Source organism: Accipiter gentilis, chromosome 10 (genome assembly GCF_929443795.1).
Source record: "Accipiter gentilis chromosome 10, bAccGen1.1, whole genome shotgun sequence".
NCBI classification, from domain to species: domain Eukaryota; kingdom Metazoa; phylum Chordata; class Aves; order Accipitriformes; family Accipitridae; genus Astur; species Astur gentilis.
This window is the reverse complement of record NC_064889.1, coordinates 2,521,055-2,540,157: the sequence shown is the minus strand read 5'-3', so window position 1 is coordinate 2,540,157 and position 19,103 is coordinate 2,521,055. Positions and strand designations below refer to the sequence as shown.

At 41.4% G+C, this 19,103-nt stretch overlaps 1 protein-coding gene across 8 annotated transcripts in view; it reads left to right on the top strand.

Annotated features, from left to right (window-relative positions):
• MYO9A (myosin IXA) overlaps positions 1–19,103 on the top strand; it is a 189,603-nt gene that overhangs the window by 123,349 nt on the left and 47,151 nt on the right. For all 8 annotated transcript variants that reach the window (XM_049812619.1, XM_049812620.1, XM_049812622.1 and 5 more), the window contains 3 exons: positions 14,186–14,307; positions 15,729–15,870; positions 16,673–16,868. In XM_049812619.1, the coding sequence (XP_049668576.1) occupies positions 14,186–14,307; positions 15,729–15,870; positions 16,673–16,868 (460 nt within the window). The remainder of the gene's footprint in view (positions 1–14,185; positions 14,308–15,728; positions 15,871–16,672; positions 16,869–19,103) is intronic.

Here is a 19,103-nt window from a genome sequence, read left to right as displayed (position 1 = left end):
GGTAACTGACACACTTTCTAGAAGAGACTTAGGGGAGGGAGGACCCTTCCTGAAAGCTGGAGAGAGATACCTCAGTGAGGTGGGATTTCAGGGCACTTGGGTTTTGGCAGCCTCCGCCGGCTTTGCAGGAGCAAGCCGAGATGCTGTCATCCGTAAGGGAATTCCTGTGCTTGGGCTGGGATTTCTTAGCAGGTCAGTGCTCCTTCCCAAGCCCGGGGTATATGCAGACCTCCTGATTGCAGCAATCTGTAATTCTCCTTGGACCAGCTTATAACCAGTGACCTAATTAGCTTTCTCCTATAAATCTGTCAAGCACATGAAGTCATTAAATTCAGTATTTGCTGTATGGATGAGAGGAGCAGTTGTGGAGGCATCCAATTGCAAAGGGCTTGTTCCAATTCTTAATGCCAGAGCACATCATCCATCTAGGGCTGGAGCACTGCAAGCTCTGCTGGTGGAAAATACGGTCATGTCTACATAGTTTGCTTTCTATAAATATAAATAAGCTGTACAGCTGCGTGAGCACTAATTCTTGGGTGAATTATTTGTATGGTTTAATCATTTACTTTTCCTCTTCTTGGAGTTATATGCTGCATGTGGAGGAGTGGATTTGATGGAAAGAAAACTGATGATACATATTCAGATCTTGGGTCTTCAAAATATCCTTCCTTCCTAGCTGGCCCAAAGATTAACCTGCTTTTTAGTGATAGTTGCCCGTCTACAAATGAAGACTAGGTAGTTCATATTGTGTTTCAAGATGGCAAAATAGTTATATTACTTTGAATTGTGGATTAAGCTGAGATATTTGTGGCTTTACAAGGGTTTATTTGATGTCTTGATGGCTGAAAAACAAGTGGGGTTATTGGTGATGAGTATCTGAAATGGAAGGGTCCTCCTCTGCATCTGGAGATAGGCTTCTTGTATCTCCAGAGCTTGCAGGAGGCTAAAGACAGATTGCTGAGATAGTTGGACACTTCTGCTAAAAGATACGACAAATTTAAGTATTTGCTAATGGTTTTTCTTAAAATTGTAATTGATTTTGTGTGCAAGAACGGTATTTAGCCATGATGTAATTGTTACTGTGGTATACAGCTGATGTTATGGAAACCAAAATACCTACCACAAAGTCATCTAACAGAAGTGTGGGATTATTTTAACCTTTCTTTTCTTTTTTTTTCTTTGTGAAATCTAATACGATGCGCCTTGCGACTCTTTTTTTAAACCTTCTGTCTGAAGACAATGCTATTTCCAGTGGTTTACAAACAACCAGCCGAGGCATCCTCGGGCAGTCTGGCTTCAGCCTGATGCCTCCTATAAATACAGCTGCCGTCATGCTGCGTACCGAGAGTCTGCAAAGGTCTTTGCAATAGCAACCTCCTCTTTTTGAGCCAACCATGAGGAATAAGGATAATGCATCTCTGCCCACTGCTTATAGTAAAATAGGAAGAGAAGGCAAAAAATGGTAATGTTAGAGTTCTGCCTTGGATAAAGACAGTTATTGATGTTTCTTTACCACATTCTTGTTAAACCAACTGTTCTGGATCGCTAAGGAAGATTTACTGATGATTCATGATACATGGGAATATGTTTTAGCAGATGATGGAAGAGTACAAGAAAGACAAACCCCACCCAGCTGGTAAAGCCCAAGCTCACAAATCCTGGTCTATCTGTATAGGCAAACTCTTGGATTCAGACCGGTAACTATCTATTTTTTAATCTAGAAGGATTGCTATTGCAGGAATTGTAACTAAAATACAGCCTGCCCCACCACATAGCAAGGGTGGTTTTTTCCTCACCGTGTATCTTACAGGCATATGGGGTGAAGGTTGGATGCGGGGCTGTAGCTGGTGGCTGCAACTGCTGCCTGACGCGGTGCTTGCTCTGGGCGGCAGGAGGATGGGGTGTCCTTCACCAGACTCCACACAAAGTGCAGACTCATTTAGCTCTTCCAGACAGCATGGTCTCATCCATCCCTCAGGCTGGTGACTTCAGGTGAGATGTCCTCATAGCTCTTGGACTTTTTAGGTGCTATCAGAGCATCACATCTTGGTGGCAGTTCTCTGTTCCCCAGCGGCTGCTCCATCCCTGTGTCCTCCTCAAGCAGAGCAGATAAGCCCAGAGCTGCCGTGATGCTCAGGTAACACCCAGATGCTTCTGGGAGAGGAAAATAACATTTTTGCATTGCAACTTACTGTGGGGTTTTGGTTTGGGGTTGGGGGTTTTTTTTCCAATGTAGGGCATTGCACAAAATAATTGCTGTCTATGAAGATGAAGTTTGGAGGTCACCAGCAACTTAGCACCCATGATATGAGTTTCCTCCAAGTTTCCAGATCTTTGACAGTTTGAGGGCCATAAATACAGGTTTTTATATATCCCATTCTCCAAACTTTGTCATCTTTGACCTCACCAATCTTCCCCCATCCCTGCTCAGGCTCATCCAATGCTCGGCTTTTCAGTTACCCCCACCCACCTTTCCCTGTTTCAGCTGATGCTTCACAAAGGTTGAGAAGTCATCCCATAGCTTTCCATCCCACAGGCATTGCTGTTTAAGTTCTTTTCTACTCCCTTTTCTACCTTTTGGTTACCTGCCAAAGCTCCATTTCGAGGACATCCTTTTACTGTTTAAAAAAAAATGATGAATAATTGAGGTTGAGACAGAAAAAAAAAAAAAAAAATTATTTGGAGTGCGATCAACTGGCATGAGCTCAGGTGTTGAGCAGCAAACCTCAGCCTGCTCAGGTAGAAACACTTAATTTCATAAAGATAACACGTCCTATGAAAAGTTTGCTCAGCCATCTAAAGCTTCGTAAGTACTTAGGAAGGTGTATAGGTTTTACTGGTCCTGTGTAATAGGTGGAGAAATCTGACAGTCTGGACTAAATCATGAACATTAAAACAATTTGTTCTTCGCAGCGGGAGTGAATTAATTAAAATAAGCATTGATTTGTCACAGGACACGGTGATAGGTGGTGTATTTAGTCTGTGAAATGACTGCAAAGCCTGCGATATTTTAAAGCATCTTGGATATGCAGGGTTTCTCAGGCTGTGCTGCTCTGTCTCCCAGCAGCCTTCCATGCCATTTAGAGAAAAAAAAATATTAAAAATTTCAAATAAATTAAAAATAAATTATGAAAAAGGGTCTTTCTCCTACTGCTTGGAGCACTTTTTCCCTTCCTTCCAGTAAGAGGGGTTTTTTTTGTATCTCATCACTCTGGTTAGGTGTGAATGCCTTTTTATTGCCTCTGAAGACAAAAGCCAACTACCATTAGTCAACTGTTGAGGACTGGGAGGCTCGCTTCAAATTTGTGTTTTCGTTGGAGATGGGAGAGCAGATGCCCTCCAAAAAATGCTGCTGTCAGCTGTGTGCCATATGACATGTGGAGAAATAACAAGCTGCACAAGTTATTGATTTATTATTTGGCAATTTGCCATCATGTGTAACTCACATTTGGGGGAAAAAAAAGGATGTTTAGCATACGTAACTCATGTTAAACAAAAAAGGATGCTTAGAGTTGTTTAAATGTTCTTTAGGATAGGAAGATTTCAAACTATAGGATTGAAATAAAACATGACTCTGGTCATCATCAGTCCCCCAAAGTATTGACTTGGGTCCTTCCCCTCCTGGGGCAGGGCATGGCCGGGGCTGGGTCCCGGGGGAATTTGTTTCCCACCCCCTTGTTCTTGGGTTTTTTCCAGATGATGAATGTTCACAACATATAATATCATAGTATCTTACATTATGTATATATACTATAATATCATAGAATAGTTTGAGTTGGAAGGGACCTTAAAGATAATCTAATTCCAACCTCCCTGCTATATATAATATATGAACCCCTACTACTACCCCTAAGTAGTATTCTTAAATCTGTGTAGTGGCATCCTAGGTAGGCAAATTAGAAAACATGCATAAAATATCATTAGAAAATACTCTAGAAAGCTTTCCTGGTGTGATGTGCTGGTGTGAAAGACTTGGTGGTTTTCTGTATCTTTTCTACATTAGAATTAGGTATCCAAAAGAAACAGTTTTGGGTTGCTTTGGTGTTTTTTTAATTTGATTCCCTGACCTTTAAGCTCAGTACAGAGAAGTACTGTATCTGTGAAGCCCAGCTTTTGTGAAAATATCATAATTGTGGTTGACAGCATAAAACTCTTGAGATAAATGTACTGAAAACGCCTATTTGCAAGTTGGGTAATGTGTAATTTTAAGGTTCAAGCTCATATTTTGCCTAGGAGAAAGAGAGGGAAAAGCAGAATTGATTTGGGAGATGGACGACAGAAGGTCCAAGCTTTTTTTTCTTTTTTTTTTTTTTTTTTTTTTTTCTAATGAGAAGAATTAATTGGGCAAAAAGCTGGTGAGATGAACAGGCAGGTTCAACATGTGGTTGTCACCACCTCATACTGCGCCTGGCCTTTGGTCAGTGGGTTTGATACAGTCCTTTCCTTAATGAAGTAGTGGGTTGGAGGTGGTTTATGATGCAGATGATCTGAAGAGCATTTGGTGTTCCTGTGTGTGTTGGAAACGTGACCGTTGGGGAGGAGGAGTATGATGGTCACAGTCCCTTCTGCTCATCACCTGCATGGGACAGTCTTGCAGTAGTGACTTAGGAACATGGGCTGCTTTAGAAATTGTCTTGTAGCGTGCAAAAGCAAAGGTTATGTTGATAAAAAGATTCTCAGTTCTGTCCCCATGTCTTGGCCTTTGCTGATGGTTTTTGTGAGCCAGACAAGCTAAGGGCAATCTCACCAGGAATCCCGTACAGCATCCCACAGCATCTGAGTGCACCCCCGGCCTCTGCTTGCAGCAGTGCCGTGTCCTCCCCAAACCGCCTTGGTTCTCCCACTCAAATCCCCTCTTCCATCCCTCATCCCACGCTCCTTGATGGAGCTCTCCAAGTTGCAGATACCTTCCTCCAGATGCCGTTATCCCTCTCCCAAATCAACGCCATCTCTTGAGCCCTTCTTTCCTCTTCTCTGAGCTGGTTCCTTGACTCCTTCCAGTTAGATGATGTTTTCTGCTGATCGTGGCTCCTATTCAAATATATTGGCTAAATATGTGTGAGTATGGACTGTACCAGGGGACAGTCCTGTCACTCTAACCCAGCTGGAGACATACACCTTGGGGTTGGGTTTGTCCTGGGAATGCTGAGCCTGACTTTCCTCTGGGACCTGCTCCTGAGATGCAATCCAATACCTGTATATTTATTTCTTTGTGAATTACATAGATGTATTAATATTATGTACATTATGAAGCCCCCCTGCCTAGAAGTTAAGAAAGGATGAGATGACGATAAAATAAACACTAATTTTTATTTAATAATGGTACAAAAAGTATTTTCTTCCCACACCCCAGTGCACACCCTGCTTTGGAGAGCACTAGGTGTGCTCTAGGGTGATCTAGGATGCTTCTATACTGGTCCCTTAGGGCCAAGCCCTGAGTCATAGTCCAGAACTACAGTCATGGGGAAATTCTTGCATGTGCACTGTACATTTGAGCTAAATTAGGCAACAATGTAATGATGGAATCTTTTGTTATTTCAGAAAAAAATACTTGTGAACAACAGCTTTTCTTTAAAAATAAAAGACCTAAATGCATGTTGGTGGATTTTCATAGGACAGCCTTGTGCAATGTGAGCTCCCTTCTTAAGCAAGAAGATGAGTGAAAAACCTCTAAAAGCCTCTAAAATACTTCAACCCATCTGAAAAAATGTCATATTGAGGCAGAACTGGATGGTCCATCCTGACCATGACTCTTCCACTCATTATGTGCAAAATTCCTGCCTGGACAGTTGGTTTGGCACGGCAACAAGATTTTATACAGGTAGCATAAGACAACTATATATATATATATATATAATGGAGAGTACTTTGAGCCCACTGTAAGTGTGAATGAATGAGAGAGGATTTGGGAGCAGGTGTATTTATTGACACAAGTTTGGAGTGGGGACTGAAAAGGGAAGACATTTAGGCTGGAGGACCAGTCTGGTGTTGACCATGACCAATGGGGAGGTTGGTCTAAGCCTGATACATCTTGCAAGGACTGCACGAAGATAGATAGATAGATATTTCTATTCCTATTTATTTTAGATAGCAAGAAATTAAAGAAATTAATCTGCCAGCTGATCATGCAGTATCTTTAGGCTCACACTTCTGGCTGTTGTAAGAGCAGGTTGGGAAGAAGGATGCTTGCTGTGAAGGGAGTGAACGGGATCATGGCAAGGTGTGTTTTGCCAGCTGAATCATGCAAAAGCAATTTTCCCCATTTTGAGAGCAAAATATAATTTATGACTGAAACCTGCTGTTGCCACTGAAGCATAGGGAGCTGATTTGAGCTCAGAGATGGATGCTGCAGAGCCAGCATAGCTCATACAGCCATGTGCACAAATCCCTGGGCTGAATCGCCACGCTTTCTCTAATGATGGACAATCCAAATTACAATAAACTAAAGTCTCAGGCTGCTTACGTAAAGCAGATGGGAGACTGTCAGTGGGCGAAGGATCAGCCTCAAAATAAAGCCAAATTCACTTGCCATTCACTGAGGAGCCGCTGAAATGGTCACTGTCGTGGTTTAACCCCAGCCAGCAACTAAGCACCACGCAGCCGCTCACTCACTTCCCTCCCCATCCAGTGGGATGGGGGAGAAAATCGGGAGAAAGAAGTAAAACTCATGGGTTGAGATAAGAACAGTTTAATAGAACAGAAAAGGAGAAACTAATAATGATAACACTAATAAAATGACAGCAGTAGTAATAAAAGGATTGGAATGTACAAATGATGCGCAGGGCAATTGCTCACCACCCGCCAACCGACACCCACCAGTCCCTGAGCGGCAATTCCCCACCCCCCACTTCCCCGTTCCTAAACTAGATGGGACGTCCCATGGTATGGAATACACCCTTGGCCAGTTTGGGTCAGGTGCCCTGGTTGTGTCCTGTGCCAACTTCTTGTGCCCCTCCAGCTTTCTTGCTGGCTGGGCATGAAAAGCTGAAAAATCCTTGACTATAGTCTAAACACTACTGAGCAACAACTGAAAACATCAGTGTTATCAACGTTCTTCTCCTACTGAACTCAAAACACAGCACTGTACCAGCTACTAGGGAGACAGTTAACTCTATCCCAGCTGGAACCAGGACAGTCACCTCGAAGGAGGAGATTGTCTCAAGGAGCACCTTTGCTTCAAAGCTGTCTGCCAATGCTCCGTAAGTGGTTTACAACTTAAACCCGGGTGGTAGAAGAAATGCAGGGGAAAGCTGTTTATCAGAACCCCTGCATTGCCAGACGGTGTCATTAAAATAGAGTGGCTTATAAACCTGTTTATAGATTGTGTGTTTATAGAGCATGTGGATGTAGAGCATGTGGATATGTATTTATACATACTGTGTCTGTGGGTGCATTATTAAAAAAATAAATATATTTTTATATATACGGCTGCATGTATAAATTCCTTTTCTACTTAAAGTGAGAACAAACATAAAAAACCTTGTTCATAAATGACAGCATCGGCATCGTCAGCCTTGGCATCCTCTTCTTGATGGATGTTGGGAACTCGAAGCATCTGCATCGTCTGCAGCACATAAGCGCTGGCACCAAACCAGACGTTGGTCTCGTTCATTCGGGAACTCTCTAATAATAATGTATTCCCATCTCAAGGATTTATATCAAGCTCATTTTAATTATCAAATTATGCCGGGATGATTCTGCTGGGACTGGCTCATGATGCCCACCTGCGTTTGGTGAACAAGCAGTTAATCCTCCATGGGATGGATGGATCCTGGGTGGATCTCTCCTGGACGGAGAGATTTCCCCATGTCTTTCTGCCTTTTCCAGCTTTGGAAAAGCTTTCCCAAGCTCTCCAAGATGGATTTTAGGATATATACATATACGGACGTATCCAGAAAGGAGCTTTTACAAGGTTTAGCTCCTTTTAGTTTATGATATAACAACGACCTATTTTAATGTAATTTTTAAAACATTAAATATTATGTTCTTTCCTGGAAGGTTTTGAATATAGTTTGCAAAATATGGCTTTGTTTCTAATTTTTTGAACTGAGCTTTTTGAGACGTTATTCATATTTTGTCCATCAGCACCCACAAGGTTGATGGTACCTTGTTACTGGGTAAGCAATCAAGAGAGAAACAATTTATATGCTTGGGTTTAGTGGTTCTAAGCTTGTATTTGCAAAGGTTTATATTTTTGTGGGTGTCAGATTGACTTGTAATACTTTTTAAAGAATATTTTGAGATTATTTTAAGCTGGGGAAGTCAGCTAGGAATGGAAAGAGACATGGAAGGGGATTTAATTCCTAGTTTCTCACTTTGCAAACACTGCCTGAAGCTGAAGCAGACAGTGTTAGAGTCAAGAAGAGAGGAATTTCACACCCTTCTGTTTAGTCATGGGTTTTTCAGGCAAAATATATACATTTAGACATCCAAAAGTATCTGCCTATCAATTGCATTGAAGCATATGGCTCTGGATTGCATGAGTTTTTACAATGGGAACACAATGAGAAGTGTTCCCATGTGGAGCTATGCTGGAAAAAAGGATTTTTCAGTTGATTTCCCACTTTATTTGGGGAATTTTCATTGTGTAAACAAGTTTTTCCTATGCCTTGGTAACGAAAGGCTTGGGCAGATAAACTCCTGGGGCTTATCTAGCTCCGTCTGGGAGGAGGTGAATGGGCCGATAAGGGTTTTCCTTTGCTCTTGTGATTTACTTGAGCATTTCTGAAGCAAGGATTGCCATGCTTTCGGGAAACAGAAGATGCCGTATTTCCCTGGCATGCAGTTCCATGCAAACAAGTAACCATTTTGTTTTCCATTTCCTTTCTAATATGCTTTAATTTCCTAGTTGGACTTGATAAAAGCTGAAACAGCACTGTATGCTATGTTTTACCCCTCTTTTTACCATCAGCCTTGCCCGATCCCCAGGAAAGAGGTGAGAGCATCATCCCTATCTTGGGGCTTTAAATGTTATTTTTGGGGGCTGCTTCTCAATTTTCACTGCGACTAATGGCAATATCCCAGTGGTATAAGAAATCTGCCTCCTGGGCACTGAAATGCTGAGGTATTTTCACGGCTCTTAGCTTGGAAGCTGTGTGGGCGGATGCCCAACACCCTTCAGACCTCTAAATTGTCGCAAATTTTTTTACCTTTCATATCCTTTGATAGGGCAACAAATTTCATGTATCATGGAAAAACCCACACCTTTGTATTGAGGCCTGAATCTTCACTGCCTTTTGATTTGAATTTCCTAATCCCTCAGTTTTGTGCTTTAAGACAGATGGGAAACTTATTATGTTTTTTATTTTGTATATTTTTTCACATCTCTCCTCTTTTATTTCTTCTCTGGGTTCCCATGTTCCTCTTCTCTTAAGTGTTTCAACCTCCTGATCACTTCTTCCAACCACCTCTTAATTTTACCACATGATTTTGGGGAGCAATAGCCCCCAGTGAGCACGATACGCTAGATAAGTGTGAGCTTGAAAATCATATTTAATGCTTCCTTCTCTAATTATGCTTTTTAGCATTTGGGTTTTCTTACTGTTGACCATGGCTGGATATGGTGTAATTCATAATAGAGCATGTGGATGTGTAGAGATGTTTTCCAGTACCTCCAAGATGCTGTTGTGGTCATGGATATTTTCTCCCACTCAAGATACATAAACCTTTAATTCTGCTGGGGATTAGAGCGTGTTTGTTTGGCTGAATATTGAAATAAAGTCCTGATAACAGAACTGATTCAACATTCCCATAAAGATAACAGGACTTGTTTCTCTACACGTTCAAATATAAAATTATGGATGTTTTCTGTTCCTAGCAGTAGGGTTTCCATCAAGCCTTGTGTCACAGTTGGGAAGGTTTTTCTGATGCTCAGCAAGCATATTTTAATCTTAAATTCGTTATTCTCTGTAGCATAAGCAGTGTACGTACTCTGGGGTTGGTTGTAGGCAGGCAGGGTTTCTCTTTAATAGTGCTTAGCTGTCTCTTTACTAGAGTTCCTTTAATTTTCATATGTAAAAATGTTGGATATTCTGCCACATTCTGTTTATTTGGTACTCCCAATTTTACATGCTGATATGCCTCAGATAATGCTGTGTGATGTTCAGTAAAGATTTATGGTCATATTCTGAGCATTTCAAAGTCTGGATCCACATTTTATATCTCTTTTTTTTAAATGTTTGAACATCACAAATTGTGTTTTATTCAGGTCAGCATGAGCATTTTAAGCTCTAAAAAGTACCCCTTTCAAACAAAAAAACTCATACTGCCTTTTCTTATAAGCCACCTCCCTGCTTAGCCACATCTTTCTGAATACTGAATGCAGTAATGAAGTACATTATATATATGGGGTTTTTTCCCCTAAAGAGAGGAGAGATTAAGTCACTAACCCCCTTCTCTCCTGAGCTTCAGCTGAGTCAGAGAGGCCAAATCCACATTACGCAATTTTGCTGACCTGGCTGCTGCGGCGAGCGTGCTGATGCAGCTATGGCAACGCAACCCTCCTCTGATTTGGGTGACGGCATTTGAGAAGTGATTGTGCTCGCGCTGGCAGAACGGGTCCCTTCGGTGACAAGTGGCGCCAACGCTGACATATTGCCAATGTCATCATGGTCGGGGCAGCTGAATTGTTTCTAAATGCACGATTAGAAGCATTAATCTGCTCGTGGTGGCTATACAGCTCACCTGGAGAGCAATCAGTAGCGTCTCACCCAATAGTTAAATGAAAATATGGAGCTGCTGCACTCTAAAAGAACCTGAATGTCTTTTGGGGTTTTTTTTTTTGCGTAATTTCTTTTGCCGAGTTTGGGAGCTTGGTGCTCTCCTCTCCAGTGAACTTGCATTGCTCCACCTTCCAGCAGACCAGGTTTCAGCTATCCAGGGATAGGAGGAGTAAATCTATACATTTTTCTTGGGAGTAAGGATGCCAAAAATAGGACTCTATGGACTTTACTGCACTAGAACTTTTGTAGAGAGTGGTAATGTCAATGATTTGGTTCTTGATGTAAAGATGGTCTTCTAGGAATAGGACATTGGAATTTGCCCCTAAACGTAACTTAGTTTTAAGTCAAGGTATAAATTTAAGCTGATTTTTATTAACCTCCAGTTTGAGGGGTTTTTGTTTGAGTGGGCTGCGTTTCGTATTGTTTTCATCTTGACCATATTTTTGTTAAATGAAAACCTCATGTTGTTTGGATCTAATTCCTTAATATTCAAGTGCTCTGCAAGCACCCTGCATCCATCAAAGGATGGCAGAGACTTTATTGTCGTACTCAGAAGTGAAGGAATATTTTGGAGGTACATTTTAAGGGTGCCTCCTGAATTGTGCAGAAAGATGAATATAGAATATGGAAATCATATCCAAATCATATAGAAGATTAATAACTGAAACTTAATTGAGTAAGTTTAACGTATACATATGGACAGCAATGATTTTACCCTAAAGCTTCTGCCCTAATGTGGACAATTTGCACGGTGTTCTGCAGATCAGCAAACACCCAAGGAATTATATCAGTCAATCACAAAGCCATACTTATTTCTCCTAGGCTGTGATTCTGAAGGCAACCAAACCAATAACTGGAAAAATACTAGGAAAAAAGAAATAAGGGGAATTTTTTTCCATTTAAGCTTCAGAGCAATTGCTCTGGAATAGTTCCTGCTGCTGAGCGCCTGTCTTGAAATGAGAGTGTATATCTGAGTTATTGTGGAAAAGGTTATTAGTTGAGGACTTTAATCCCACTTTGTATTTGGCCAACACAGCAAGAGGTTGCATTGGGGATAGAAGGGAGGGAGCAGCGGATGGACAGATGTGGGGAACAACCCCACAGCCTGGGAGTGAGTGTTTCTGACCCAGCCCAGAGGAAAAAGAAGAGCAGAGGAGGGAAAATTAGCCAAAATCCTGCAGCTGAAGAAACTGAGGCCAGGAGGTATGTGATGACTGGCCTCAGGTCATGCACCATCTGTGGCAGAGCTGAAAATGAGCCTAAAGAAGTAGAGACCTTGAACTCTGGTCTTTTACGGTCATTTACTGGGGTATATTAAAAAACAAACACCCACAAACCAACAGCTGGCATTGCTAATGAGTTATTTTGCACCAATCTTAGGAGTAGTAGAAGTTTTTAGTGTGCTCAGAAGAGTTTCACGGCAACGTTCATTGTGCAGTTGCCAAATGTCCCTTGTGGAGCTACGGATGTCTAGAGGGCTTCTAGAGCAGAGTGATGGCATGTGCCCAGTTTAGATGTATGCAGACTTAAAGCTGTAGATAATTGGGGGTTTGGGGGGGAGGGGAGAAGGGAATACGTAAAGCCCCCATACAAGTAGTTCAAAAATTGTCATGATAATAGTCAAGCCAAGTAACATGCACCAGCCACCCATCACCACTAAAATAAGGCTGCTCTTTTATCATCATGGCAAGGTATATTGCTCTCCAGGTGCTCAGGACCAGTCCTGAGCGAGTAAAGCTGGGACTAATAGACCCTGCAAGCGATTAAGCGGCTGTCAGAAGCAGGCAGTTGACAAATGATGCTGACTCCCATTACCGCTGCACGCATCGCCGTCTCTCTCTTTTAAATCACTCAAGAGATGCTCACGCTCGCTCCAGAAATATGCAGTCTTCTACAGTTGGCTGGATTGCCGTATAGAAGCTTATTTTCCTGACTTGTACCAAAAATGCAATGAGTCTTAGTCAAATACATGATTTTTAAATGCCTATAGTTTATCAGGGACTTGTGAATGTTATTCTGCATGCCTGCTGCGTCCTGGTTGCTCTGCAGGGACCTAAGAAAAAAAACAAAACAAAAAAAGAAAAGAAAAAATAAAATTAATAATGCGGAGTTGTTCCTTATTTTCAGCCTTTTTTTTTTGCAATGGGATGTGTTATGTTTTGACCCCAAAAGGCTTTAAGGCTGTTAAAAACTCCTTCTATGCTCGCACACATGTGCATAGAGTATGTGTCATTGGTGTAAAGGTATATGATGTCTCAAATACTGAGTTCAGGGCCTTGTAGATTTTTAGCAAAAATTTACTTGTGACATCTCTCAAAGCACTTCAAGATCTTTAATTCTAAAAATAATATATGTAGAGCTCATGTTAATTTGGGGTGAGGAGAGTTGGAAGAACATACTTTTTCTTAACATTTTTTGCTCATGTTAAAAATAAACGCTGAAGCAGCAATAAAAATGAATAGGATTGTTATAAAGGTGCATCATATTAGTGTAATTTTGAGGATTTTTTCCCTTTTTTTCTTTGATTCTGCCATCAAAATGTCTTATGATAGAGAAGTAAAAACGCAGCTTAGATTGGTAGGGCTTTTTCCAACACAGGGACAGGGAGTAAGGTGCACTTGCAATATTGCTGTTTCGAGAGTAAGTCACAAGTCCTAAAAGCGTATGATAAAAATTATGATTTTTAAACTCTACTTTCTTCCAGATGCCCTAAAATAGTTTCTGCAAAAAACTTCTCGAAGTAATCCAGTTGAAAATCTATCTCGGAGGAGATAACCTTTATAAAAGAGCAAGGGTTGGGGTTATTTGGGTAGAAAATAAATAGGGGTTTTTTTCCTTAGCATGAATTTGAGGACAGATTCTCACTTTTACTGTAAAGGGTTGTAGCTCTGCTGGCCTTAGAGCGGTGTTTTCTGCTAGCTGGAAGTCTCTTCGTTAGTCCTTATAGCACCAGCCATTGATACTGTGAGATATAGAAGAGTAGAGCCCAGCGAAGCAGGAAAGGGAGTTATATTGCGTTTTCTGTGTAATGAAATAAGCATGTTGTACCACCATTTTCTTCTAGCAACTAAATACTAAATATTGGTTTATGCAAATACATCATATAACACTTGAATGGCAAGCCAGGAAAAGGAAAGCAAGAAGCAATGATGTGTAGCATGCCGTGCATCCTTGGTAGTCATGGTCTGCCGTATAGCTAACCTATGTCTGAGCAAAAGGCTGGTACACCTGAAACTGTAAAATGCTGTGCTGTTCCCTGTGGTTTAGGTTGTTCAAGTGGTTCTTTATAATTTTCTTTTGCATCAAAAAAAAAACCCAAAACTGGTGGCATATTAGCAGAAGAGATGTTCGTTTTGGTAAATGGTGTTTCCACAAAATCCTTCAAATTTAACCTTTTTTTTTTTTTTTTTTTTTTTTTTTTGCTTGCATCCAGTATCTTTATAATATCTGTGGGGTTTTTTTAGGAGGAATATAGAGCAGAAGGAATTAGCTGGCACAACATCGACTACATAGACAACTCTGGTTGCATCAACCTGATCAGTAAGAAGCCGACAGGCCTGCTCCATCTGCTGGATGAGGAAAGCAAGTGAGTAGGAAACTGTTGGTTTTGCTACCGATATTTGTTTTTTCACTTAAAAAGTGTTTATCCTTAACCCTTACCTCTTGTGATTCTTCCTAGAAAGATGCTAATAGCTCGCCGGGTTTATTTATCTTATGTCTCTAGTTTTGTTTCCAAGGTGGTAAGGCAAACAGTGGAGAATCAGCAAGCTGTGCAAAAAGCCTTAACAAATAATAATTAAAATTCTGTTTCAAGAATTTCTTTTTTTAAAGGGAAGGGAAAAGGTTTCCTTTGCTTCTCTCCTCATTTCTCTTGCTGTCTCTTGTGGTGTAAGGATGTGAAGATGCTTGATGTTGAGCTGAGTGAAGGGAGAATCCAAGTGCATGAGTTAAAGCAGGTTGTGTGGGTGCTGTTATTGAGATGTAAGGTGGATTTATCAATTTACTTTTAAAAATTAAGCCAGAGTGAGCTGAGGGCACTTGTATGTAGGGCCTGCACTTCCATAGGGTTTCATGGGCATCATGGATGTAGCTCAGGTTTGCATCCTTGGTTATATCCATCCAGCTTGTCTTCGTAGAAGTTACCGGATGAGCACGTGGCTCCTAGGTCTGCTTTTGGGTAGAAACTTCTGAGTGTAAGGGATCTCCCATTGAATGAATGTGCCAGTTTTCTCCATGTGAAAGGCAGGGAAAGGCCAGGCAGTTTTGCTGGCATCACCTCGGATGCGCGTGGCTCCGGTCCAGGGCACGAGCTCTCCTCCCACCATTTTGCTTGTGGGTTTCTCCTTCGTTTCTTGTCTCATTGACCAGACATGCAGCAGTGATGCTGTCCCAGGTTTACTGTACCAGGCTATAAAAGCTTAAATTAGGTAAAGTTGTGAAATGTACCCAAGTTGCAGATTTACATGAAGTTTGAGGATGGAGGATTAGCTTGCTCGTACCAAGAGGCTGTGCTCAAGCTCTGTCCTTTTTCTTCCTCTTTCCTATACCGGGATCAGTCAAGTAACCCCTGAAGTTGAATTGAGATTTGTAGGCAAAACAGTTCAATATTCATTCCTGAATGTGTGGATACCCCATAGATATAGGAGCAGTCTAAGCCTCAACACCAATGACAGAAACTCGGGGTTTCAGGTAAACACAGCTACCCTGAATAATTTCCATGCAATGGGCATACAATGCAGTATACCACAATAAAAATACACCTATTTGTGCTTTTATGACTGATTGCAGACCATTAGTAAATCAGTTAAGAGTTCTTCAGATGCTAGATACACCTTGTATTTGTATATAACCACATGACAGCATACAAAATAGTGCTTGCTCAGTATCTGCAGGCACAGAAGTGGAAGCTCAGAATATCTGTATTTTCCCATTTGTGGTCAAGAAAGAAGTATAAAAGCTTTTTTTGTTGGCTTTATGGCTATCTTCTTTTTAATTCTTTCCACTCAGTTTTCCTCAAGCCACAAACCAGACACTGCTGGACAAGTTTAAGCGTCAACATGAAGGGAACTCCTACATTGAATTTCCAGCAGTCATGGAGCCAGCTTTCATCATCAAACACTACGCGGGCAAAGTGAAGTACAGAGTGAAGGTCTGTCACCCAGCTGTTCCCTAGCAGTTTTTTTCATTTGAATCATCTAGCTTTGTTGGGGAAGGAGAGCCCCAAATGCTCCACAGAGATGTTTGGAAGAGGACTTGGCTAGAGAAGAGATGCGAGGGTTGGGAGAGAAGTATTTGGTGAAAAGCTAGGCTGAAATGAGAAGGTAGTGGGGATATGTCTTCCTGTTCTCCACATTGCAAGCTCTGCAAGTTGGCGTTTTGGGGAAGAATTTAGAGATGTGCACTGAGGTTAATGCTACGTCCCAACAGTGAGTTGAAATTGAGTATTTGGTACCCTTTCTGGGCTTGGTTTGTGTAGAAAACCCAGTGGTTTTTTTCATCATTAGCCATTTTTTAATACAGGTTACATAAGCATAGGTCTCAGCATCTCACTGCTGCAGGTACTTTTTAAAATCCCATGCAAATGATTTCAAAATTGACCCCATTTACATTCATGCCAATTATTAGCAGAAGGAATTCCAGTGGGCAAGTGAGCCTGTAAGAGAAACAGCCTCGAGATTTACGAGTGCAAATCTGTAATTGTTTCTGATGCAACAAATGCACATGCCAAATCCCAGCATCAGCTTCGAGATGCTTCAGAGAGCAGTGCTTTGGGATAAGACATTTATTTTCTGGACATAAAGAGGCATCTAATATGGGGGCAGAAAAAAAAAGATAGAAGCAGGTTTCAATAGTCATGCTGTCCCAGGGGTAGCCTGTCAGATCTTACCCAGCGTATCTTGTAGATATTGTTTATTTTCCTCTTTTCTCCCTTCCTTTTTCTCATTCTCTAGGATTTCCGTGAGAAAAACACGGATCATATGCGCCCAGACATTGTAGCTCTCCTGCGAAGCAGCAAAAACGCCTTTATCTGTGGGATGATTGGGATCGACCCGGTGGCTGTCTTCCGCTGGGCAGTCCTGCGAGCATTTTTCAGGGCAATGGTTGCTTTTAGGGAGGCTGGAAAACGATACGTGGAGAAGAAAACTGGTATGTGTGCCAATCTCCTAATCCTAGTGCCTGTTTTTTGCCGGCAATTTAGGTCTAATATATTACTACAGTATTTTAAGTAGCCTGACTTATTAGGAGCTATTAATCTATTTAAAAACTCATTAAATAGTGTGCAGATTTTTGCTATGCAAAAGTTACATTTAAAGGTACATTTGGATTTTAACACATCATAAGAAAAGATTTTCACTTTACTGCTGCTTTGACTTTTCCTTTTTGTAGGACGCATGCATAGGAAAATCTGAACGATTCAAACAGAGACATAAAAATTATACAGCAAATAAGGCAAATTACTTTTGCTAGGAATTCTCGAACTGTTAGTTACATCTGGAAATAAAAAAAGGCGATAATTCTTCTCTATAGTTTTTCACACTGTTCACCCTTTAAGCTGCAAGAGAGTGTGTCTCTTGTCTAGCAAAATTCATTGCTTCGCAGTCATCCGGAACCACCTCATGCCAAACGCGGGGACATTAAATTAAAGGAAAGTAACGGTGCATCATCATGCTGTGGCAGGCAATACCTGGCTGTGCTTTTAGACCATTTCTCTGCATAAAGCAATTTTGGAAAGATGGGTACAAGCTATTACTATTAATTTCTGGGCAGAAGAGGGCTTGAAATTCATGATGAAATTAGAGCCTCAGCAGGGAAAATGTCAGCTGAGTTAAAATAAAGCATGGAGCCACACTGTGAATTTTTTTTTAGTTGGAGAGGTGTGTATCAGGGAGAGCCAAGGAGCCTGGGACAAGGAACGTAGGTATGGAAACCGTACAAGTGGAAAGAATAATTTTCTTGTTTGGGGCGAATAATAGCATCGCCAGAAGAGCAGGTGGCAAAAATCAGCTTTCAGCTCTTGAGGCTCTTCCTCTCAAACCGCTTGGATGCAATGTATGAGAAAAAAATCTTTCTGGTGAACCTGGGTCTATCTGGCACATCAAAGCAGCATTTATGGACAGCAGTGTTTCATAATGCCAAGAGGTAGATGGCAAAGATATTTGGCATTGGGAGAAACATCACTCGAAAGAGTTGGCTTCCAAAAATCCATATTTGCATTTTCCTGGCATCACCTTTTCATCTTGCATAAAACCCAGGCTGAACTAAAGTAAGCTGATCAAGGAGATAATAAAAATACGTTCAGTCTTGGGAAGTAAGAGCTAATTTCAAGCCCTGCTTGGCTTTCTGTGTCTCTGGCAATCGGTCATGCCTGCCATGCTCGTCTCCTCACTAGCTAGCTTTACGCTTTCCAGTCTTGAGCTTGCGGCAATAACTTGCTTATATCTATATGTTATAGAGACGTATATATCTCTCAATATATAGGTATAAAATAGAGTCCAGGAGGTTTTCAGACAATTCTGAGACTCAGTTCTTGCATCGCCTTTTCTTTCCATACCAAAACTAACCAATACACAGTAATGAATGAGTTTCTAAATCTTTTCTAGCATGTGGTGCTGCTCTTTTATCTGTCTGGTATCCTTTAGTCTGCTTTCAAACGTCTTTGTGCTTTGTAACCTCTGTTTTTTGAGTAAAAAAAACCAAAAAACCAAAACCCCTCAGAAAGCTGGATAAGTTTTGTCTTAAACTTCCCGACAATCTTCAGATAATTTATAACCTGAATTTCTATATGCATCTTCAGCCTGAATTGGGAAAAAGTCATGAGAAAGTCACTGTTATATAGGCAGAACTAGTGGGAGGAGATTACCTAAATCTAATTCCCATGTGGAGGTATACCTTATCTGTAGGGAAAGCTTGCCCTACAAGCAATGGCAGAGCTGGGACTACATGTTCAGCTGCCTCTGCCCTCTCTGGAGAGGTACCCATCATCTCCTAGCTTGACTTCTCCCAGGTTGTGGTAGCAGTTGGCAAGGTGAGATCTGTGGCAATGTTTTCATCATGCTTTTGCTGGCAAGACCTCAGGCCCATCTTCTGTTCAGTTGTCCTCCAAAATCCCATCCATCTTGCCAAAGCACCACAAAGCAGATGGCTGTAGAAGAGGTGGACCTCAGCAGAAGGCTCGGCCAGTGTCTGGACAGTGGGGTGGGCTGGTGCAGCATGGCAGATCCACTACCTGAAGCTGGTGTCCCTTCTGCTCCCCAAAATAATCCAGAAAAGCCCCAGACTGATGCTTTGCATCTATGGCAGAAGGCATTTATGAATTATTAAAGGATCACTAAAATTACCCCCCCTCAATAGACAAAAGCAGACAACAAAAGACAACATATG